The sequence below is a fragment of the Condylura cristata genome, unplaced genomic scaffold (genome assembly GCF_000260355.1).
Source record: "Condylura cristata isolate star-nosed mole 26May11 unplaced genomic scaffold, ConCri1.0 scaffold00023, whole genome shotgun sequence".
In the NCBI taxonomy this organism is placed as follows: Eukaryota; Metazoa; Chordata; class Mammalia; order Eulipotyphla; family Talpidae; genus Condylura; species Condylura cristata.
This window is the reverse complement of record NW_004567124.1, coordinates 2043389-2044649: the sequence shown is the minus strand read 5'-3', so window position 1 is coordinate 2044649 and position 1261 is coordinate 2043389. Positions and strand designations below refer to the sequence as shown.

Sequence of the window (1261 nt, the reverse complement as noted above, 5' to 3'; positions counted from 1 at the left end):
TCCACCCCTTACTCCAATTTTCTGGATTCATCCCCTACTCCAGTTATTGAAACTACAACTCCCAGCAATACCACAGGGAGAATTGTGAGGACCCAAGGGCAGAGCTAAGCAGGGATTCTGGGACTTTTGGAGCTACATAAGGGAACCATGTTAGATGTGCACTCTCTCTGGATCACGTGGCTGATGGCTAGTCATTAGGCTCTTGATGAGCTTTCAGTGTGTTATTGGAGTTCGAAGTCAGCGGAACTGGTAGGATGCTCTAGTTAACTTGTATGTCTCTCTCTCTTTCTCTCTCTTTCCCTGGATTGTTCCTTTTCCTCTCCCCTTTGTAAATAAACCTACTATTGACCGTTTTTGTGTGTGCCTGCAGTATAATTGAATTTTAAGCATGTGCGGGTGAGGACCCACAGATAGGCAACCCAGTTCACATCAGGTTGCCCTGTAACAGAATTAGTTAGTGGTAAAGATTGTACAACACTGCATATTCTCAAAGCCACTGAGATGTATGCTTTGGTTAAGATGCTAATTTTATGTTGTGTGAATTGTATCTCAGTAGAAAAATAAAGGAAGAAAAAAGATGCTGATTGATTTTTTTCATTAGTAAAGGGCAATCGGAAGTGCGAATTGAACTGCCAGGCCATGGGCTACCGCTTCTATGTCCGGCAAGCTGAGAAGGTCATTGATGGCACCCCTTGTGACCAGAACGGCACAGCCATCTGCGTGTCTGGGCAGTGCAAGGTAAGTGCCCTTGGACTGGGGGACCTGGAGTGAATTCCTTGTAGACTGGTCAATTCCCACCTCCAAACCCAGGCAGCCCCAAAGATAAGCTCTGGGAAAATGAGCTACAAGGGGCAGCTTGTCTCCTTTGTACTTTTGATCTTCCGTTGCTAGTATTTCAACCATTAGGTGACTTGTGTTTATACGATGCGTTTCCACAGCACACAGTGATCTTTCCTGCTTGAAGGTGGCATTTCAAGGGCATGTGTCTTTTCTCTTGCCTCCCACCAGTCGGGGCAGACTTCCAGCTGAAAGTTGTCGTGCCTTTTATAGCAGCAGTTGTACTTTAAACAGGAAGAGTTTTCAACCTCCTTGGGCTTCTGAAGTCTGCTCCAAGAACTCCCTGCCTTGCCCTCAGCAAACATCCTGGGCTTGAGAGAATGTTTGTGGGATGCTAACACTTGACAGAGAGCACCATGTGGTTAAAATAGGTGTCTCAGATGTGATGGCACAAATACCCAGCCTTCTTTTTTTTTTTTTTTTT

At 45.4% G+C, this 1261-nt stretch overlaps 1 protein-coding gene across 1 annotated transcript in view; it reads left to right on the top strand.

Annotated features, from left to right (window-relative positions):
* Positions 1–1261, top strand: part of THSD4 (thrombospondin, type I, domain containing 4) — a 478159-nt gene that overhangs the window by 211446 nt on the left and 265452 nt on the right. The window contains exon 6 of the mRNA XM_012728805.1: positions 602–738. Coding sequence (XP_012584259.1) covers positions 602–738 — 137 coding nt within the window. The remainder of the gene's footprint in view (positions 1–601; positions 739–1261) is intronic.